The sequence below is a fragment of the Lucilia sericata genome, unplaced genomic scaffold (genome assembly GCF_015586225.1).
Source record: "Lucilia sericata isolate MDLA Ls3-8-SP2 unplaced genomic scaffold, ASM1558622v1 Contig001329F_arrow, whole genome shotgun sequence".
In the NCBI taxonomy this organism is placed as follows: domain Eukaryota; kingdom Metazoa; phylum Arthropoda; class Insecta; order Diptera; family Calliphoridae; genus Lucilia; species Lucilia sericata.
In genome coordinates this window covers 23576-45689 of record NW_023995274.1, presented here as the reverse complement: position 1 = coordinate 45689, position 22114 = coordinate 23576, and the positions used below count along the sequence as shown (strand labels likewise).

The window sequence follows — 22114 nt, the reverse complement described above, 5'->3', positions numbered from 1 at the left end:
AACGTTAAATTTAGAATAACATCGCTCCATATGTATATATGTAAATATATATAGTTGTAATAGTTCCAAATATAATTCATTCGTTGTAAACTTTGAACCATTCGTTCCCCTTAAAAAATCATTCCTCCACCACTGATTGAAATATTAGAGTTTAAATTCGCCGCAACAATATTAAAATAAAACCCCGTTAATTCGTGACTTCTACTTACTACTTATATCTTTCTCAATTATAACTTTATCAATTGAAAGTGCCAAAGAAAAGGGGAAAAATAATTAAGAAATCCACATGATTTTAATAATACCTTTAATTTAAAATAGTTAGCGTAAAATGATTATTTTGAAAATATTTTTATTAACACTAATTGTAAAAATAGTAAGTGTAATTTAATTTTAAACAAAATTTTTCAATAAAATTATTAATTTATTTAAACAATATATTAGTGTCTCACGGAATTTGTACAAGTATTCAATCCCTTTAACCCGGCAACAGCACCCTTGGTACCATTATGTCCTTTGCCACAACAACAACATCTAATGCCACCATTACCACTTAATGTTTCACCCGCAAATAATACAGCCGAGAAAAGACCTAACGATAATATTCAATTTATTTTACCTTTCATGGACATGGATGTACAATATGATCGTAATATTTACGTTATGCAAGAGGAGCAAAAACAACAAATTTATATATTGCATGGCCACGAACTTTATCAAATGTTTATTGGACGTCAAGAGAAACGTTTAAGTTTGTTGGGTGTTTTAGAAGGCAGTGTACGTCATGTGGAACCTTTAGGAGCCAAGGTATTTCATTTCGATTTAAAGTGATTTTTAATTTAAAGTAATTATTTGTTTTAGATTATCTATTGGCATGGTAATCTTATATTGGTCATAGCTTTGGATGAGCATTTAGAGGTCTATCAATTGGCCGAGGAGGTTCTTTTACAGCGTGCAGAAATTGCAAAAGATCCTGCTAGAATGCATGAACCGGCTCCGATATTTGAAGCCATACAACAATTGACATTAACTGGTAGATTTCAAAAATTATTTTGTTTTCTCCTGCCGAGGAGAGAATCATGATTGTGGCAGCCGTTAATTTTACCAAGTTGTATGGGAAATATAGGTTAGTATATGTTATATTGTATAGAATCGATTTATGGGGAATTATTTTGTTTAAAATGGATGATCGGTCGCACTGAAGCGACTTTATTTTATACTGAGTTAGTTAGTTAGCTAGCTAGCTAGCTAGTTAGTTAGTTAGTTAGTTAGTTAGTTAGTCTAGTTAGTTAGTTAGTTAGTTTGTTAGTTAGTTAGTTAGTTAGTTAGTAGTTAGTTAGTTAGTTAGTAGTTAGTAGTAGTTAGTTAGTTAGTTAGTTAGTTAGTTAGTTAGTAGTTAGTTAGCTAGTAGTAGTTAGTTAGTTAGTTAGTTAGTTAGTTAGTTAGTTAGTTAGTTTGTTAGTTAGTTAGTTAGTTAGTTAGTTAGTTAGTAGTTTAGTTAGTTAGCTAGTTAGTTAGTTAGTTAGTTAGTTAGTTAGTTAGTTAGTTAGTTAGTTAGTTAGTTAGTAGTTAGTTAGTAGTTAGTTAGTTAGTTAGTTAGTTAGTAGTTAGTAGTTAGTTAGTTAGTTAGTTAGTTAGTTAGTTAGTTAGTTAGTTAGTTCGTTAGTTAGTTAGTTAGTTAGTTAGTTAGTTAGTTAGTTAGTTAGTTAGTTAGTTAGTTAGTTAGTTAGTTAGTTAGTTAGTAGTTAGTTAGTTAGTTAGTTAGTAGTAGTTAGTAGTTAGTTAGTTAGTTAGTTAGTTAGTTAGTAGTTAGTTAGTTAGTTAGTTAGTTAGTTAGTTAGTTAGTTAGTTAGTTAGTAGTAGTTAGTTAGTTAGTTAGTTAGTTAGTTAGTTAGTTAGTTAGTTAGTTAGTTAGTTAGTTTAGTTAGTTAGTTAGTTAGTTAGTTAGTTAGTTAGTTAGTAGTTAGTTAGTTAGTTAGTTAGTAGTTAGTTAGTTAGTTCGTTAGTTAGTTAGTTAGTTAGTTAGTTAGTAGTTAGTTAGTAGTTAGTAGTTAGTAGTAGTTAGTTAGTAGTTAGTTAGTTAGTTAGTTAGTTAGTTGTTAGTTAGTTAGTTAGTTAGTAGTTAGTTAGTTAGTTAGTTAGTTAGTTAGTTAGTTAGTTAGTTAGTAGTTAGTTAGTTATTAGTAGTTAGTTAGTTAGTTAGTTAGTTAGTAGTTAGGTAGTTAGTTAGTTAGTTAGTAGTTAGTTAGTTAGTTAGTTAGTTAGTTAGTTAGTTAGTTAGTTAGTTAGTTAGTAGTTAGTATTAGTTAGTTAGTTAGTAGTTAGTTAGTAGTAGTAGTTAGTTAGTTAGTTAGTTAGTTAGTTAGTTAGTTAGTTAGTTAGTTAGTTAGTTAGTTAGTTAGTTAGTTAGTTAGTAGTTAGTTAGTTAGTTAGTCGTTAGTTAGTTAGTTAGTTAGTTAGTTAGTTAGTTAGTTAGTTAGTTAGTTAGTTAGTTAGTTAGTTAGTTATGTTAGTTAGTTAGTAGTTAGTTAGTTGTAGTTAGTAGTTAGTAGTTAGTATGTTAGTTAGTTAGTTAGTAGTTAGTTAGTTAGTTAGTTAGTTAGTTAGTTAGTTAGTAGTTAGTTAGTTAGTTAGTAGTTAGTTAGTTAGTTAGTTAGTTAGTAGTTAGTTAGTTAGTTAGTTAGTTAGTTAGTTAGTTAGTTAGTTAGTTAGTTAGTTAGTTAGTTAGTTAGTTAGTTAGTTAGTTAGTTAGTTAGTTAGTTAGTTAGTTAGTTAGTTAGTTAGTTAGTTAGTTAGTTAGTTAGTTAGTTAGTTAGTTAGTTAGTTAGTTAGTTAGGTTAGTTAGTTAGTTAGGTTAGTTAGTTAGTTAGTTAGTTAGTTAGTTAGTTAGTTAGTTAGTTAGTTAGTTAGTTAGTTAGTTAGTTAGTTAGTTAGTTAGTTAGTTAGTTAGTTAGTTAGTTAGTTAGTTAGTTAGTAGTTAGTTAGTTAGTTAGTTAGTAGTTAGTTAGTTAGTTAGTTAGTTAGTTAGTTAGTTAGTTAGTTAGTTAGTTAGTTAGTTAGTTAGTTAGTAGTTAGTTAGTTAGTTAGTTAGTTAGTTAGTAGTTAGTTAGTTAGTTAGTTAGTTAGTTAGTTAGTTAGTTAGTTAGTTAGTTCGTTAGTTAGTTAGTTCGTTAGTTAGTAGTTAGTTAGTTAGTTAGTTAGTTAGTTAGTTAGTTAGTTAGTTAGTTAGTTAGTTTAGTTAGTTAGTTAGTTAGTTAGTTAGTTAGTTAGTTAGTTAGTTAGTTAGTTAGTTAGTTAGTTAGTTAGTTTAGTTAGTAGTTCGTTAGTTAGTTAGTTAGTTAGTAGTTAGTTAGTTAGTTAGTTAGTTAGTTAGTAGTCGTTAGTTAGTTAGTTAGTTAGTTAGTTAGTTAGTTAGTTAGTTAGTAGTTAGTTAGTAGTTAGTTAGTTAGTTAGTTAGTAGTGAGTTAGTAGTTAGTTAGTTAGTAGTTAGTTAGTTAGTTAGTTAGTTAGTTAGGTAGTTAGTTAGTTAGTTAGTCGTTAGTTAGTTAGTTAGTAGTTAGTTAGTTAGTTAGTTAGTTAGTAGTTAGTAGTTAGTTAGTTAGTTAGTTAGTTAGTTAGTTAGTTAGTTAGTTAGTTGTAGTTAGTTAGTTAGTTAGTAGTAGTTAGTTAGTTAGTTAGTTAGTTAGTTAGTTAGTTAGTTAGTAGTAGTTAGTTAGTTAGTTAGTTAGTTAGTTAGTTAGTTAGTTAGTTAGTTAGTTAGTAGTTAGTTAGTTAGTTAGTTAGTTAGTTAGTTAGTTAGTTAGTTAGTTAGTTAGTTAGTTAGTTAGTTAGTTAGTTAGTAGTTAGTAGTTAGTTAGTTAGTTAGTTAGTTAGTTAGTTAGTTAGTTAGTAGTTCGTTAGTTAGTTAGTTAGTTAGTTAGTTAGTTAGTTAGTTAGTTAGTTAGTTAGTTAGTTAGTTAGTTAGTTAGTTAGTTAGTTAGTTAGTTAGTTAGTTAGTTTAGTTAGTTAGTTAGTTAGTTAGTTAGTGTTAGTTAGTTAGTTAGTTAGTTAGTTAGTTAGTTAGTTAGTTAGTAGTAGTTAGTTAGTAGTTAGTTAGTAGTTAGTTAGTTAGTTAGTTAGTAGTTAGTTAGTAGTTAGTTAGTTATTAGTTAGTTAGTTAGTTAGTTAGTTACGTGTTAGTTAGAGTAGTTAGTTAGTTAGTTAGTTAGTTTAGTTCGTTAGTTAGTTAGTTTCGTAGTTAGTTAGTAGTTAGTTTAGTAGTTAGTTAGTTCGTTCGTAGTAGTTAGTTAGTTGTTAGCTTAGTTAGTAGTAGTAGTGTTAGTTAGTTAGTTAGTTAGTTAGTTAGTTAGGTAGTTAGTTATTAGTTAGTTAGTTAGTTAGTTAGTTAGTTAGTTAGTTAGTTAGTTAGTAGTTATTAGTTAGTTAGTTAGTTAGTAGTTATTAGTTCGTTAGTTAGTTTAGTAGTTAGTTAGTTAGTTAGATTAGTTATTAGTTGTGAGTTAGTTAGTAGTTAGTTAGTTAGTAGTAGTTAGGTAGTTAGTTAGGTAGTTAGTTAGAGTTAGTTAGTTAGTAGTTAGTTAAGTTAGTTAGTTTAGTTAGTTAGTTAGTTAGTTGTAGTTAGTTAGTTAGTTAGTAGTTAGTTAGTTAGTTAGTTTAGTTAGTTTAGTTAGTTAGTTAGTTAGTTAGTTAGTTAGTTAGCTACAAAAAAAAAGAAGAAAAGAAGAAGGTATGTCACATAAAATCGAAAAGATACACGTAGTCCTCCATCTCCTTTGGTAAGAATCGAACATACGTCCACTGGTCTGAAAAACTAACCTACCGGACTCATACCTCATTTACTATTTTCATAATTTTATTTTCAGAACATTTGAATGGTTTAATACTTACTTTGATCCTATTGAAGAAATAACTGTTCCAGCTATACATGTGGTAAATGTTATTGGAGCATCAACAAAGTACTTGGTCACAGGACGGGCTATCAAACATCAAAGCAGGGTAAGAAAATAGAAAAGAATGTTACTTAAAAATCTATTTTTTTTTGTTGTTTTTTCTACCTTTAGACCATATTAACAGTTTACGAAATAACTCCCTCTACACTGCATCTTCAAGTCAAACAAACTCTGACAGTACAATCTCGAGTAGTCCACATTTTCACATACCGCCATCGTAACATGATCGTGGCTTGTTCGAGTAAACAACAGAAATGTAGTTCTTTTCGTCAAATGCCCGATGGTCATTTTAGCGTTTATCGACATCGTACTCCCAAAGAATTTGCTTTTGATCTGTTGTCTTCATCATCGAGATTTGTGAGTGCTACGCGACAAAATCAAGTAATGATATTTACCAATCATCGTTTAGACTGTTATGGAAGTTTTATATCTGATCAAATGGAAGTTACTAACCTGTTGGGTCATCAAAATGCGGATAAAGAGGATTATGTGTTGCTCATTTATAAAAGACCTTTTAAAATGTTAATGCGTATAGTGGAGATGGAGATAAATGTCAGAGATTTGGCTACAGGAAATCAATCTGAACCGGAAGGTATCAAAATCTTATTATAGAACATATTCAGCTAAAATTTGTATCCAAAATTTAACAATTACAGAAACTTTAGCTTCAACTCGCCACCAACATCTATTTGAATCTACAGTTGGTGAACTACGTAGTATACTTTTGCAACGTAAAATGGATATGGATGTTTTACGTAAAGTTTCGCATATTGTAAGACCAAAATTGAAAGATCTTGAAGTAACAGAACGTATAATATTACATGCTGGTAATGTGGGTATAATCAAAGTCGTGGGTGAATATTTAAGAAGTCCTCAGCAGGTGTTGCAAAAAATTGCAAGCCTCAGGCAAACTTATCTGCCACAACGCTCGAAACGTTCCGATAATCAGGGACCCTTCAATATAACTTTAGAAATTTCAAATCGTGTTAAAGTTCATAGAATGAAAGTTAAAAATTTGATATATTCAGGAGATGTTATAGAAGGTATTCTCAATAAGAAATTCACTTCATTTTAATCCCGATTAACTGAATTCTATTTTAACAGGGTTTTCTTTAAATCGTTCCAACGCCCAGCAACAATTCCTTAATATTAAACCGAAGGTAAAAACTTACAATTTAAATACCTCCGAACTGTTGCTGCCACAAAATGCGCGCGATACACGTCAACATTCCATACCCGATTTATTTTTCGATTTAACTCCTATTATTCGTGTTAAACATTTAAAAGTGGACTTCATTAATGGTGTTCCTTGGAATAAATTTTATAATTCTTTATTTTTGAAGAATCGAGATAAATTGATTCAAGGACGTTTAGTGTTGCAGTCACAAGTAAATATTGACCATTTAAAAGTGACCGTTTTAAATGGTTTAACTGTTTCGAATCTTTTCAATTTGAAACATCCTCAAGTTATTCATTCTGATCTGGTGATATCACGTTTCTTTGTTCACGATTTGAAGGCGAAAACGGTGAACGGGTTGGTTTTCGAAGATGACATTGTTTTCAGTGGCAATGATACGTTTATTCAGAGTAAGTAGGAAGAGAAATTATATTATTTATATTTTTAAAATATTTTATAAGCATGGGTCAAATTTTAAATCAGCCAACTTCTTAACACTCCTTCAAAAATCAGGATGTCGTTAATTAAATAATCCATAATTGAGCGCCTATAGCTGTTATCATATAATCGGCTATGACTGTACTTTTTAGATTTTAAAGTACCAAACTAATTTTAAGCCTACTATGGACTAGGCTATAGACTAGACTATAAACTAGATTATATACTAGATATTAAACTAGAGTATAGAATAGACTAGAGTATAAACTAGACTATAGGCTAGATTTTTGACTAGACTATAGAATAGACTATAGACTAGACTATAGACTAGACTATAGACTAGACTATAGACTAGACTATATACTAGACTATAGACTAGACTATAGACTAGACTATAAACTAGACTATAGACTAGACTATAGACTAGACTATAGACTATACTATAGACTAGACTATAGACTAGACTATAGACTAACTAGACTATAGACTAGACTATACACTAGACTATAGACTAGACTATAGACTACACTAAATACTAGACTATAGACTAGACTATAGACTAGACTATAGACTAGACTATAGACTAGACTATAGACTAGACTATAGACTAGACTATAGACTAGACTATAGACTAGACTATAGACTAGACTATAGACTAGACTATAGACTAGACCATAGACTAGACTATAGACTAGACTATAGACTAGACTATAGACTAGACTATAGACTAGACTATAGACTAGACTATAGACTAGACTATAGACTAGACTATAGACTAGACTATAGACTAGACTATAGACTAGACTATAGACTAGACTATAGACTAGACTATAGACTAGACTATAGACTAGACTATAGACTAGACTATAGACTAGACTATAGACTAGACTATAGACTAGACTATAGACTAGACTATAGACTAGACTATAGACTAGACTATAGACTAGACTATAGACTAGACTATAGACTAGACTATAGACTAGACTATAGACTAGACTATAGACTAGACTATAGACTAGACTATAGACTAGACTATAGACTAGACTATAGACTAGACTATAGAATAGACTATAGACTAGACTATAGACTAGACTATAGACTAGACTATAGAATAGACTATAGACTAGACTATAGACTAGACTATAGACTAGACTATAGACTAGACTATAGACTAGACTATAGACTAGACTATAGACTAGACTATAGACTAGACTATAGACTAGACTATAGACTAGACTATAGACTAGACTATAGACTAGACTATAGACTAGACTATAGACTAGACTATAGACTAGACTATAGACTAGACTATAGACTAGACTATAGAATAGACTATAGACTAGACTATAGACTAGACTATAGACTAGACTATAGACTAGACTATAGACTAGACTATAGACTAGACTATAGACTAGACTATAGACTAGACTATAGACTAGACTATAGACTAGACTATAGACTAGACTATAGACTAGACTATAGACTAGACTATAGACTAGACTATAGACTAGACTATAGACTAGACTATAGACTAGACTATAGACTAGACTATAGACTAGACTATAGACTAGACTATAGACTAGACTATAGACTAGACTATAGACTAGACTATAGACTAGACTATAGACTAGACTATAGACTAGACTATAGACTAGACTATAGACTAGACTATAGACTAGACTATAGACTATAGACTAGACTATAGACTAGACTATAGACTAGACTATAGACTAGACTATAGACTAGACTATAGACTAGACTATAGACTAGACTATAGACTAGACTATAGACTAGACTATAGACTAGACTATAGACTAGACTATAGACTAGACTATAGACTAGACTATAGACTAGACTATAGACTAGACTATAGACTAACTATAGACTAGACTATAGACTAGACTATAGACTAGACTATAGACTAGACTATAGACTAGACTATAGACTAGACTATAGACTAGACTATAGACTAGACTATAGACTAGACTATAGACTAGACTATAGACTAGACTATAGACTAGACTATAGACTAGACTATAGACTAGCTATAGACTAGACTATAGACTAGACTATAGACTAGACTATAGACTAGACTATAGACTAGACTATAGACTAGACTATAGACTAGACTATAGACTAGACTATAGACTAGACTATAGACTAGACTATAGACTAGACTAGACTATAGACTAGACTAGACTAGACTAGACTAGACTATAGACTAGACTATAGACTAGACTAGACTATAGACTAGACTATAGACTAGACTATAGACTAGACTATAGACTAGACTATAGACTAGACTAGACTATAGACTAGACTATATTCTAGACTATAGACTAGACTATAGACTAGACTATAGACTAGACTATAGACTAGTCTAGTCTATAGTCTAGTCTATAGTCTAGTCTATAGTCTAGTCTATAGTCTAGTCTAGTCTATAGTCTAGTCTATAGTCTAGTCTATAGTCTAGTCTAGTCTATAGTCTAGTCTATAGTCTAGTCTAGTCTATAGTCTAGTCTAGTCTATAGTCTAGTCTATAGTCTAGTCTATAGTCTAGTCTATAGTCTAGTCTATAGTCTAGTCTATAGTCTAGTCTATAGTCTAGTCTATAGTCTAGTCTATAGCTAGTCTATAGACTAGACTAGACTATAGACTAGACTAGACTATAGACTAGACTATAGACTAGACTATAGACTAGACTATAGACTAGACTATAGACTAGACTATAGACTAGACTATAGACTAGACTATAGACTAGACTATAGACTAGACTATAGACTAGACTATAGACTAGACTATAGACTAGACTATAGACTAGACTATAGACTAGACTATAGACTAGACTATAGACTAGACTATAGACTAGACTATAGACTAGACTATAGACTAGACTATAGACTAGACTATAGACTAGACTATAGACTAGACTATAGACTAGACTATAGACTAGACTATAGACTAGACTATAGACTAGACTATAGACTAGACTATAGACTAGACTATAGACTAGACTATAGACTAGACTATAGACTAGACTATAGACTAGACTATAGACTAGACTATAGACTAGACTATAGACTAGACTATAGACTAGACTATAGACCAGACTATAGACTAGACTAGACTAGACTATAGACTAGACTATAGACTAGACTATAGACTAGACTATAGACTAGACTATAGACTAGACTATAGACTAGACTATAGACTAGACTATAGACTAGACTATAGACTAGACTTTAGACTAGACTATAGACTAGACTATAGACTAGACTTTAGACTAGACTATAGACTAGACTATAGACTAGACTATAGACTAGACTTTAGACTAGACTATAGACTAGACTATAGACTAGACTATAGACTAGACTATAGACTAGAATATAGACTAGACTATAGACTAGACTATAGACTAGACTATAGACTAGACTATAGACTAGACTATAGACTAGACTATAGACTAGACTATAGACTAGACTTTAGACTAGACTATAGACTAGACTATAGACTAGACTATAGACTAGACTTTAGACTAGACTATAGACTAGACTATAGACTAGACTTTAGACTAGACTATAGACTAGACTATAGACTAGACTATAGACTAGACTATAGACTAGACTATAGACTAGACTATAGACTAGACTATAGACTAGACTATAGACTAGACTATAGACTAGACTATAGACTAGACTATAGACTAGACTATAGACTAGACTATAGACTAGACTATAGACTAGACTATAGACTAGACTATAGACTAGACTATAGACTAGACTATAGACTAGACTATAGACTAGACTATAGACTAGACTATAGACTAGACTATAGACTAGACTAGACTATAGACTAGACTAGACTATAGACTAGACTATAGACTAGACTATACTAGACTATAGACTAGACTAAGACTAGACTATAGACTAGACTATAGACTAGACTATAGACTAGACTATAGACTAGACTATAGACTAGACTATAGACTAGACTATAGACTAGACTATAGACTAGACTATAGACTAGACTATAGACTAGACTATAGACTAGACTATAGACTAGACTATAGACTAGACTATAGACTAGACTATAGACTAGACTATAGACTAGACTATAGACTAGACTATAGACTAGACTATAGACTAGACTATAGACTAGACTATAGACTAGACTATAGACTAGACTATAGCTAACTAGACTAAACTAGACTAGACTATAGACCTAGACTATAGACTAGACTATAGACTAGACTTAGACTAGACTATAGACTAGAACTAGAGACTATAGACTAGACAAGATTAAATTGTCTCTAATCCTTCCATGTGGGGGGCAGCACCTGTCAAGAATGTATCATTTGAGTGTTTCTGGAGATCCTTATATTGTCAGATAAATACAAAAGTTTGAGCGACTTGCGATCAATCCGTATGAAATAGAATTCAAACAATTTTACAACAATAAAGTCATAATCAATGGTAGTTTGATAGTAAATATCTGAGGAGAGAAAACATAATAAAACTAAAATCTTATTGGGGGAAGAGGTAGACGATGAGCAAGAAATTAAGAAAAAAATATCTCTTAAAAGAGAAAATCAGGTAATATAATACAAAAACTATTTCATCAGACTTTAACAAATCAATATAATAAATAATTTTAAAGAATTTCAGTTTCCCCATAATATTGATGAGGCCAAAGTGACGGCCCCCTATTTGGAAAGTAGCTATTTAAATGATCACAAAACCGAGCAACATATGTTGGTGGATAAAGTGCAAAATGAAAAACCTTTATTAGTCGTATTCATGAATGCCCATGTGCGGGGAGATGTTATATGTCGTGATTATAAATCTAAACTAGCGGAAATTAAGGAAAATATTATACATCCTGGAGATAAGGTTAATATAACTGGTATAAAACAATTTGAGGCACCCATAACGGTTATTGAATTACAAGCTTTGTCCATTAATAAGAAATCAGTTAAAGATTTTGTATTCAAAACGCGGTTAAATGATGGCCAAACTTTGGAATTTAAAGATCAGAAATCTTTTATTAAGATTAAGGTGAAAAATTCTTCTTATGTGGAACAAGAATTACAGGCTTCTTATTTGAATAATTTGCCCTTGGAAGATTTACTCAACCATGATTATTATATGGATCGTTTGTATGTGCCGCATATGGTGGAGACATCCAATATAGTTTTCCATAAAATTAATGGTATACCGTTTGATACCTTTTTCACTAAACTTAATGTTAAGGAAGAACGTTTGGTATTGCATAAGGATCTCATAGTTGAAGGTAATGTGCAGTTTGCAGAGGCAGTGGAATTGGAACATATTAATGGCGTATATTGGAATGATTATGTGGAAAATTTAGTGCGCATTAATGAGAATGCCGATATAGAAGGGGAAGTGTGTTTCCAGGACGATTTAACTATAACTAAAGAATTTGAAACTTTAGATATCAATGGTTCAGATTTGGAAATAATTTTGAAAAATGTTCTCATGAAATCCAAACCTCAATTGATAACGGGATTTTATCATTTCGATAATATGAATGTTTCGAATATGGATGTTTTGCGTATAAATAATGTTGATGTTTTGGATTTTATAGATTTAAGGAAAAATCTTACCGAAATTGAGGGTGATATTATAGTTGATCAATTAAATATTGGGGGAAATTTACAGGGTTATTTAGAGAATTACGACAAATTATTATATGTAACAGAAAAGGTTAAAGAGTTGTCCTTTAAATCCTGGAAAAATTTATATGTTTTAAATAATGCCAGCTGGCCCTTAACGGTTGGCGATAATAGCCAACAGGAACTATTGAAATATTTTTATAAAACGGCTGTAAAATCTAAACAAGATCAGACCATAACGGGCAATGTTAAGATGTCTAAACCTTTAATCAGAAAAATGCAAACCCGTTTAAAATTTCCTCCCCATATAGATATTGATTTTATACAGCAAGATGGTTTGCTTAAGAATTCCTCTTTAAGGCAGTTTATAAAAGGGGAAAAGGTGTTCCTTAAACCTCTATATCTGGAAAATCTAGAAGCTAAAGATTATTTCTATGTCAAATTATTAAATAACATTGATATTTTACGTTTTAATCACTCACTATATCGTTTAAAAACAGTCAACAGCCTTTATTGGGTCCCCTGAAGTTCTTAAAACCTCTGAGCATAGGTCATTTACAGGTTAACGGTTTAATTAATGGTTTAAATTCTTCCTTTATATATCAGTTAAAGCCTAATACCTCGCTGCCTAGTATAAAACTTCAGGAATTGTCAATAGATAATAATTTGCATATCAAAAATATTAATGATATGAGTTTGGAGTACTTTCTAGATAACCGCTTAACCCTTAAAGGTCCGGCCCTAGAACATTTTGGTGTTTTAACCTTTGAACATTTAATTATCGAAAAAGAAGCCTTAATGCAAACTATCAATGGCATATCAATCGATAATTTAGTATTCAAACACAGTTCCTATTTACAAACCATAACGGGCCACAAAACCGTAGAAAAATCTTTAGAACTGGCGGGTCCAGCACATATAATGCGCATTAATGATAAAGATTTAATGGATTTATATCGTAACTCCCTGATGAAAGAACAAAACTATCAATTCGAAAATTTAGTAATCGATCAAGCAACATTTGCCAAAGGTTTACAAGTGGTAAGAAATCTAAACTCAAATTTCCAACAAAGATCATTTTCCGACAACGTGGATATACCGGGAAAAAATAAAGAAGAATTTCTTAGATTCTTAAAGGAATTTAAAGGAAATATAACAACATCAGCAAAAGATATTATATATTTGGATTATGATTTAAATACTTCTGTAAAATGGCAAGATAATCCGAGATTTATAGCCAACAAATCGGTACTCTATGAATTATCACGTCTTTCCTGTTGTGAAAAGGAATATTTACAAATTTTTTGCCTCAGAAAAACCAAATTTATTTACAAAATATAACCACAAATCGTTTAAGCCTAAGCTCGAATAAAATTTCAGTTAAAGTTGAAAACTATTGTAAGTTCCAACATCGTAAAGTTAAATCAAAAGTTACCATAAGTGGTCATAAATTACTGAAAGTATTTGGTATGAAACGTCATATAGAAACCATTTATACTTTCGATCACATTAACTCTTCAGATCAATTTGTTTTACTTCATGCTTTAGATTGGCCCTCTTTAAAACGCAATGAAGTGAGAATATTTAAAATTTCTATACAAAATAATACCATTAACGATTGGCAAGGTTTAACACAAAATATCGGAGAACAATTAAAATCTTATAAATTTCCTAATTTACACATTCTCATCACTAATGGCTTAATTGAACATCATCCGGCTTTAACAATTTATCATTTTAACTTTGCTAGTCAGCTATTTAAATTACAACAAATTATCGATGGTGATTATGATATAATGGAAATGATCGAATTACCCAACATGGCCTCTACGAAACAGTTGATCTTAACCTGTTCCAAATGTCAACGTATATTTATATATGAATTTAATTCTCGTTCTGTAAAATATGAAATATTCCAAATTATTTCTTTAAAATCATATATCGATAAATTGGTTATATTTCCTTTGCGCCAGGATTACTATATGTTGGTTTTATCGCAAAAGGATTCAAATGTTTATAATATTTATAAATATTCTTATATTCAGGGTTGGCGTCATTTAACTTTTGGCTATTTTCCAAATTTACAAATGTCTATACCTTTAATGGAATTTTGGAATAGAGATAATAGTTTAATTTTATCGAATGGTTCAGATGGTATACCTTTAATTATTCTTTGTAATTTAGAAGATTGTTATTTGGTTAAAGCTATTGTTTAATCGATTTAGTAATCGGTTTTTGAGTAAGAACTTAAATGTTTAAGTTAATTTTATGTAAATATTAAATTTGTAAATAAAGTTTTGTATATACATTATTGTAGATCCCATCTATCAAGCATCATCTGGCGTTCTATGGGATCAAATTTGTACAACATATACTAGAAATTTGTCTCAATCGGACCCAGAATATATATTTTTTTGAAGGTCTACAGAAAATATATAAATGGAATCTCAAAATCAGTACATATTTGCATGATCCTTGAAATAGGTTTATTATTAATCGCACCAAGTAATATCTCAACACCTTTAAAACGTTTGAAAGCCTTTCTAAAACAAACATCTTTTAAATATTCCATTAAGCAAATACTTTTTTAAGCCTTAAATTTATCTAATCAAATATGGGTCAAGTCAAATACCCAGCGAAGTTTCCAGATGTTTTCTTGTATTACCATTTACTTAGAAAAAAACTGAATTGCGGATAAGCGTGCTATTCCTAAGACCACAAACTTAATAATAATTTCGTGAGTTATTCACGCCCTTAAAGACTTGACAGTTAAATAACGCTTCTAAAATTGTTATCAAGTTCTTTTTTTTAGAAAATAAAGTAAGTACAACGAAAAAAGTTAAGAAATCAAAGAGACAAAAAGCTCACTCTATCTATCTATCTATCTATCTATCTATCTATCTATCTATCTATCTATCTATCTATCTATCTATCTATCTATCTATCTATCTATCTATCTATCTATCTATCTATCTATCTATCTATCTATCTATCTATCTATCTATCTATCTATCTATCTATCTATCTATCTATCTATCTATCTATCTATCTATCTATCTATCTATCTATCTATCTATCTATCTATCTATCTATCTATCTATCTATCTATCTATCTATCTATCTATCTATCTATCTATCTATCTATCTATCTATCTATCTATCTATCTATCTATCTATCTATCTATCTATCTATCTATCTATCTATCTATCTATCTATCTATCTATCTATCTATCTATCTATCTATCTATCTATCTATCTATCTATCTATCTATCTATCTATCTATCTATCTATCTATCTATCTATCTATCTATCTATCTATCTATCTATCTATCTATCTATCTATCTATCTATCTATCTATCTATCTATCTATCTATCTATCTATCTATCTATCTATCTATCTATCTATCTATCTATCTATCTATCTATCTATCTATCTATCTATCTATCTATCTATCTATCTATCTATCTATCTATCTATCTATCTATCTATCTATCTATCTATCTATCTATCTATCTATCTATCTATCTATCTATCTATCTATCTATCTATCTATCTATCTATCTATCTATCTATCTATCTATCTATCTATCTATCTATCTATCTATCTATCTATCTATCTATCTATCTATCTATCTATCTATCTATCTATCTATCTATCTATCTATCTATCTATCTATCTATCTATCTATCTATCTATCTATCTATCTATCTATCTATCTATCTATCTATCTATCTATCTATCTATCTATCTATCTATCATCTATCTATCTATCTATCTATCTATCTATCTATCTATCTATCTATCTATCTATCTATCTATCTATCTATCTATCTATCTATCCATCTATTAATGAAATTTCTTAAAACATTATTCGAAATACAAATGGTATATTCTTCGACTGGAGAAATTCTTTCGTGTATCCACTGTACATAATGTATCTTTAAATTAATGCAACCAAATTTTATCTAGTATACATATACTAACGAAAGTCTAAACGAATTTTAATAATAATAATAATATTTACCAAATCTGTTGTTGACATTTCTTAACAAAATTTTCGTATAAAACATTAACTAAATCTCAAGTAAATAGTTTTAATTCTAAAATTTTTATTACACTTCCATCTGACATTAATTACACCTACACCTGCAGGTGGGAGTAAACATAACGACAGAATAGAGTATTTTGGAAGAAAATGGTATTTGAATTGGAAATATAAGAAAACAACAATATTATTATGATTGCATGTCATTTACATACGGATGTAATCTATGTAAGTACATATAAACAATTGTAATAGCAAAAGTCAACAGTTAACATATTGCTACATAAATTTGTGGAAAATTACCAGTTTATGTTAGACTTACAAATTGTCTGAAAATGTTAAATTTTTAAAGAAAATAAGTGGAAAATTTTTTGAAAATTAAAATGATCAAATATTTATATATATTTTTTTGGTAACAAATTAATTAAATACAAGGTGTACTTATGTCTTAATATGTAAATATTTTCAGACTTAAATGTCCTCAAGTAAAACCCCTTGTCGGTTTGTACACACATTTGTTTTTTATCCAATTATCTAGGTATCACCCAATTTTGTTGAAATTGAAATTTATAACCTTTAAACAATGAAATTAAGTTTATAAAAAAATTTCACTTTATTGTCATAAAATTTAAGAAAATGTAAAAAAAACTTTATCTGAATAGTTTTAAGTTCATTGTAATAAAACTTTAAACCTTAAATGTGCAAATTTTTTTTAATAAATGACGTTTAGGGATGACTTTGCTTAATTTGAAGTGCAAATAGATGATAAATATGAATGTGTGTTTAGAGATCAAATGGAGTCGGTCTTAGGACTGGAACATATTACAATGATATACAAATCCAGCAGTTCGGCAGGACAGTCCCGAACTAATTGGAGATAATTGGCAATGAAAGAGCGAATATACTTTAAACTTTCTTGAGGAGGTTAAGCTAACGAATGCAGGAGGGCCTATAAAAATGAATGAGAGTAAGACGAACAAACGGATTCACAAAAAATTCTCTTCCATAGCTATGCTTTCGTCGGAATTAGATGCAAATATTTTGTAAACAATGTTATTAATTTGACGTTTAAACCGTCTCCGTGGAATGTTGCTATGAATCTCCATTTTGGATCTGGTAATCTTTTTTCGGGAAGTCCGTCTGGCAGGCTATGTAAATTTTGTGTGAAAGTCACATATCGCAATATTCAAGATAAAACAAGTAAGAGTGTTATATTCGGCTGTTCCGAATATCATATACCCACCATCAAACCGTATGCCGTAAAAGGAATGCTCCCCTATAAACATCGGGGTCATATTTGGAATATGGCTTAAGTCAATTATGGACCGAGTAGTTTAAATAAGGAACACTCGTATTTTATTAACCAAAACTCTTTTCTGAAGGGAACCTTTTGTGAATGACCGACACATTCCGCATGAAATTCGGAGCGAATTTTATAACCGTATTTCATAACTCATATTTTAAACCAGTAATTTTCTTAAGGGGGGCCTTATATGAGGGGTAGGATCAATTATGGACCGATCCTCAAAAAATTTGGTAGACAAATTTTTGGCTCACATGAAACTTATTTATTTCGAATTTCATCGCTATACTTGCATTTTGGGGCCAGTAATGAGTGTTAAAGTAATTTTCAGAAGTGGACCTTATATGGGGGGTAGGGTCATTTATGGGCCTATCCTAAAAAAATTGGTTAAAAGGTTTTGGTTCGTAAGAAACTTACTTATACTGAATTTCATCGCTATACTAGAATTTTTAGGCCAGTAATGAGTGTTAAAGTCATTTTCTAAAGGGGACCTTAAAAAATGGTACAGAGATTTTGGTTCGTAAGAAACATACTTATACCGAATTTCATCGCTATACTTGCATTTGGGGACCAGTAATGAGTGATAAAATAAAATTCAGGGGACCTTATATGGGGGGTAGGGTCATTTATGGGCCGATCCTAAAAAAAATTGGTGGAAAAATTTTGGCTCATATGAAACTTATTTATGTCGAATTTTTTCGCTATACTTGTTCTTCTAAAGCAGTTGTGCCCGTTATTTTTTGGAGGTCCACTTGTATGGGGGCTATCCGAAAAAGTGGACCGATATTGCCCATTTTCAATACCAAACAAACCTTAACATGGCTAGATCGTCTTAGAATTTAATAAGGACCCGGAATATATATACTTTTATGGGTCTATGACCAATATTTCGATGTGTTATATTTCGATGTGTTCTTTTTTGATGGTGGGTATAAAAAGTACCCGATCCAGGTTAAGGTTTAATTTAGATACCAAGAAAAATGCATATACGGAAATACAGATTTCATTTAATAAAGATGCAGTAGATAAAATCCTAAATATAAATTTGAACTAAGAATAAAAAGTGAATAATATTTTAACTTTTAATGGTTGGAAACAATATAAAATTTGTTTAAAAATATCCAGACAGACTTCTACTTGATCTATATATAGTAATCATTACACACGACTAGAAATGTATGTAGCTGTAATTATGTTTATATGAATGTTATTAATCAGAAGTCGTATCTTAATTTTTTTCATATTATTTTTTCGTTAGAACTACTAACATACAGACTTACATATTTAAATGATAAAAAGATAAGGTGATTATCTCTATTATATAGAACGAAAAAAAATTATATACTGATAACTTAAGATAACCATGACATTTAAAGTGAATTTGAAGAAACTAATCTTAATGCCAGGAACCTATAAAGTCTATTACATTTCATCTTAACAAATCAGTCATAATCGAGTGACTACTTTAACAAGCTGTGTGTACCAAAGACAAAACAAATTTCACCGATTCCTAAAAATTCGGTTTGGGTGAATTCATCAAGGAGAGTGTTTGTACAGGGTGTTTAAAAAGTAGTTGTGATAAATCAAAAACAAAATGTTTGCCAGACCATTGCAACGTCCAAGCGGCAAAGGAACCCCACAACAAGATCGCGAAGCACCTCATCAATATACGATATCCGATCATGGCTATGGTAAAGACTCTGTCAAGGTGTTACATGTTAAGAGGGATGGACCAGTGCATTCGATAAAGGAATTCGAAGTGGGTACACATTTGAAATTGTACAGCAAAAAGGATTATTTCCATGGTGAGTTTGATTTAATGCAAAACATTTGTGTTTTAAATACCTTTTTAGATTTTTTGTCTGATTTTATATAATTTTAAAGGAGTTTTAATGGGAAATTTCGATAGACCTTTAAAGTAGTTGAAAATTCCCGAACAAAGCAATGGGCTTGTTTAATTACTATATTCAAGTCTATTGATTAGTCTATGAACTAATCTATTAAATTAATATATCTACTAGCCTATAGACTAGTCTATGGATTGCCTATAGACTAGTTTATGGACTAGCCTATAGACTAGTCTATGGACTAGCCTATAGACTAGTCTATGGACTAGCCTATAGACTAGTCTATGAACTAGTTCATAGACTAGTCTATGAACTAGCTATAGACTAGTCTATGAACTAGCTATAGCCTAGTCTATGGACTATCCTATAGACTAGTCTATGGAATAGCCTAGTCCATGGACTATCTATTAAATAGTATGGACTGGCAAATGGAGTAGTCTTTTAAATAATATATTGACTAGTCTGTGTATTATTCTATTGACTAGTAAGTATATTTTCTAGTTTACTGTCTGAACTATTCTATTGACTGATCTTCGGAATAGGATGTCTAGTCTATGGACTGTTTATTGTTTATTGAGTAGTCCATGGACTAGGCAGTAGGTTATTTTATTGAATTGTGTATGGACTATTTATTCTATTGATTAGTCTGTAGGCTTTTCCATTGACTAGTCTACTGTCAGTCTATGGAATAGTCGATTAAGTATCTGTATTATTCTTTCTCTATTGATTTGTCTATGGACTATTCTATGGATTAGTTTATTGATCAGTCTGCGGAATACCCTATTCAATACTACCACGATAAGTTTATTGACTAGTGCATTGTCTGGTCTAGGGACTAGTCTATTCCATAGTTTATTTATTTTCTTTGGACTAGATTGATGACTAGTCTATGACTATAGTATGGACTATTTCATTTATTACCAAAAATTTTATAAAAAAAACTTCCTATATCGTGGGATTACAAAAATATATTTAGATCTCAAAAAGTACTGAAAAAGGCATCGGAATTTACTATCCCTGATCTAACTACTTATAATAGATTGCGTTTTCTGATAAATTCTCAAAATCTTCAGAACAAATTGAGCCTCAAATGTAGTTTTGTATATTCGGTCCGACTTTAATACAATTTTTCCTATATTGTCTTTTTAAAGGTGATAATTCCGATATCGTTGCTACCGATTCTCAGAAGAATACAGTCTATCTATTGGCCAAGAAGTTTGGTATTGAAAATCCCGAAAAGTTTGGTTTAATCTTGGCCTCACATTTCCTCAACAAATACGCTCATGTTGAAGAGGTTCACATTCATGTTGAAGAATATCCCTGGCAAAGAATCTGTCAAGATCAAGTTGGTGGTACTACGGGAGCTTGTGGTGATGCTCCCAACTTTTCCACATTCAACAATAGACAAAAACACAATCATGCCTTTATCTTTACACCCACAGAAGTGCGTTACTGTGATGTAGTCTTAAGAAGAACCGGTAAGTTTGAAAAATTATCATTAAAAAACTAAATATAAAACTAATTTCTCTCTATTTCAATAGAACCCAAACAAACTGTTATTAGCGGCATTAGAGGTCTACGCGTCTTAAAGACCACACAGTCGTCATTTGTTAACTTTGTCAACGATGAATTCCGTTCCTTGCCCGATCAATATGATCGTATTTTCAGTACGATTGTTGATTGTTCTTGGGAATATTCACGCACCAACAATGTGAAATTCTGTCAAGATTGGAATACCGTTAAGAATATAATCATAAAGAAATTTGCCGGTGATCCAAATGTTGGCACCTCCTCACCTTCCGTCCAGCATACTTTATATCTAACCGAAAAAGAAGTACTCGATGCTTTGCCCGAAGTCTCAGTTATTTCGATGACTATGCCCAATAAGCATTATTTCAATTTCGATACAAAACCTTTCCAGAGTGTAGTGCCCGGTGAGAATAATGAAGTCTTTATACCAGTCGATAAACCACATGGCACTATTTATGCCCAATTGGCACGTAAAGATTTGGCCAGTCATTTGTAAAGAACAATGGTTTTGGTTTTTCTTTTAATTTTTTAGTGATTTTTTTTGTAGTAAAAATTCCATTTAGTTCTTAAACAAACATAGATTTCAAATAAATTCTTTAATAAAAAGTTTAATAATAAAATATTTTGTTAATTTACATTTACGCCTATTATTTACTTTTCTTGTAGTTTTTTTCGAGCACTTAACACTTTTTTTGGCTTTTGGTTTAATGAACTTTTTTGGGGGTGAGTGGTTTTATTTTAAAATATTTGCAATTTTTTAAAGAGTGTTAAAATTATTATGGATTTCCCATTAAAAGTTTATTTCTTACTCTTTGTATTGAAAAAATAGTGTCATAAAATGTAATAAATAAATGTAATTAAATGTATTTATATGTAGGACATTTTTTTCGGCACCGGAATGTCCAAAACACAGCGCGAATATATATAGTCTTGTAGTAAATGAGAAATAGTAAAATTTTACATAATTTCTTAATGATTAATTTATGTGTCCAATTAAACGGGGTTAAAAATATCCGACTTCAGTTGAAACAAGTGAGAGTGTTGTTTCTGCTGTGCCGAATCTCGTATACCCTCCATAAAACCGTATGCTTTAAAAGGAATGCTCCCAGCAATAATCGTTAAAGTAATTTTCTGAAGGGGACCTTATATGCGGGTCAATCATATGCCGATACTCATAAAAGTCAGTAGAGA

At 30.6% G+C, this 22114-nt stretch overlaps 2 protein-coding genes across 2 annotated transcripts; both read left to right on the top strand.

Moving 5' to 3' along the window:
* Positions 1-217: 217 nt before the first annotated feature.
* On the top strand, positions 218-16509 carry LOC119610980. Its single transcript, XM_037966422.1, is given in 13 exon segments — positions 218-373; positions 442-804; positions 859-1060; positions 1063-1123; positions 4860-4992; positions 5058-5538; positions 5603-5989; positions 6051-6537; positions 10906-11053; positions 11055-12686; positions 12689-13493; positions 13496-15013; positions 16351-16509. Coding segments are annotated over 12 exon segments (5658 nt in total). The 5' UTR covers positions 218-328; the 3' UTR covers positions 14410-15013; positions 16351-16509.
* Positions 16510-18969: 2460 nt separating this feature from the next.
* LOC119610979 (uricase) lies at positions 18970-21560 on the top strand. Its single transcript, XM_037966421.1, has 3 exons — positions 18970-19351; positions 20545-20871; positions 20935-21560. The coding sequence occupies exons 1-3, from the start codon at positions 19141-19143 to the stop codon at positions 21417-21419; spliced, it is 1023 nt and encodes a 340-aa protein (XP_037822349.1). The 5' UTR covers positions 18970-19140; the 3' UTR covers positions 21420-21560.
* Positions 21561-22114: the final 554 nt, after the last annotated feature.